The 1,375-nt window shown below is 37.4% G+C and overlaps 1 protein-coding gene across 3 annotated transcripts in view; it reads right to left on the minus strand.

Annotated features, from left to right (window-relative positions):
• The window catches only part of UTP25 (UTP25 small subunit processor component), a 1,083,612-nt gene extending 1,083,028 nt beyond the window's left edge, over nt 1-584 (minus strand). For all 3 annotated transcript variants that reach the window (XM_044061823.1, XM_044061814.1, XM_044061805.1), the window contains exon 1: nt 253-584. In XM_044061823.1, the coding sequence (XP_043917758.1) occupies nt 253-353 (101 nt within the window). In that variant the 5' untranslated portion in view covers nt 354-584. The remainder of the gene's footprint in view (nt 1-252) is intronic.
• Nucleotides 585-1,375: the final 791 nt, after the last annotated feature.

Raw genomic sequence — 1,375 nt, forward strand, 5'->3', positions numbered from 1 at the left:
TTGTTTAAACTGACCCACAAAAAAACCCGTCCCCCCGGTTTTGCAGAACTGATAGCTTCAAAACTGCTAAGAGACTACAAACAATGAAAACAAAAACAGTACACAAAATCCAACATTGCTGCTATTACTCGTGAATTCACATCACTTCCCCTGGAGCCACACACTAAACGTACTCGGATACAGCACTGCAGCGATATCCACACTGCTATTTTTAACAAGGTTGATTTAATTTTCAGAAATTAAATAACATACTTATCATAAAATGGGTGCTCCTCTCCAAACTCTTTCAAGTGCTTTTTCTGTTTTTTAGTTAAAGTGTCGATATATTGAGACTTGTACTTTCTTTTTCCCATGATGGAAACAGCACTACACACGTGAAGGTTCGCCTATTAATATTTACGACATTTGCCGTAAATTAATATTTTTGTTTTTAGCTGTCTTGGTAACGAGAAAGGGGGCAACACTGTCGGTGCTGTGGAATGTAAGCATCATGCTCTTCATTCATACATACATGTGTTTGCCACACATTTCTCGGCGAAATTGAAGCGTATTAACCCACCACCGGGTTCGCGCAGGAATGGGCGTGCCCGCAGTGATTGGCATGCCGGAGGGCGGGGATTAACAACAGTACTGTGCCATGACTGACACGCAATGCAAATGTAACGGTAAATCCGTGTCTTAGCAGAAACAGTAGAATTAAAAACAGAGCATTTAATAACCACAATAATGACATGAATGGCCTTTCCATTCAAATGTTCCACAGGCATCTTGACAACCGAATACTGTCATGAAAGAAAAAATTCAAAACTAAATGGAGATATTAACTGTGGTTGACACAGGTCTTGAAATATTAGAGTTGCTCCTCAAAGTGTTACTCATTTCTTCATATATTACACCTTGGTAAAGAGGTTTAATGTTTTAATAACTGAACTAAACCTGTACAAAAATCCATTGTCACTTATTAAAACACTCCACTGTTTGAAAACATTATATTCATTATTCAGTGAGGAGGAAGTGCTCCTCTTTCTGCATCTTTGCTATGAATTTAAAACTTAGTGGAAGGTATAACACTGAACCTGGCATCTCTAAAATGTGGAACATTGACTCTTATCATGCGAAATAAATGAGGGGGGAGAATATGGAGCCTTTAATAATAACTTCAATCAGGCAGCTCACAGCACAGCTACAAAGGTGTTACTTCATTGGTAGTAAGATGTTTTGATGAATTATTATGATTTAATGCTTTTATTTGTTTAACATTTCTTGATGAATGTGTGACAAGATACCTGCAATGTCGAACAGTTTGGAACATAGATTTTTTTAAAGATTGAAAATAAGGAAAGTTACTTGTAATGAGGTACACCTGAGTGGTATG

Source organism: Protopterus annectens, chromosome 1.part0 (assembly GCF_019279795.1).
Source record: "Protopterus annectens isolate FY-2018-M chromosome 1.part0, PAN1.0, whole genome shotgun sequence".
NCBI classification, from domain to species: Eukaryota; Metazoa; Chordata; order Ceratodontiformes; family Protopteridae; genus Protopterus; species Protopterus annectens.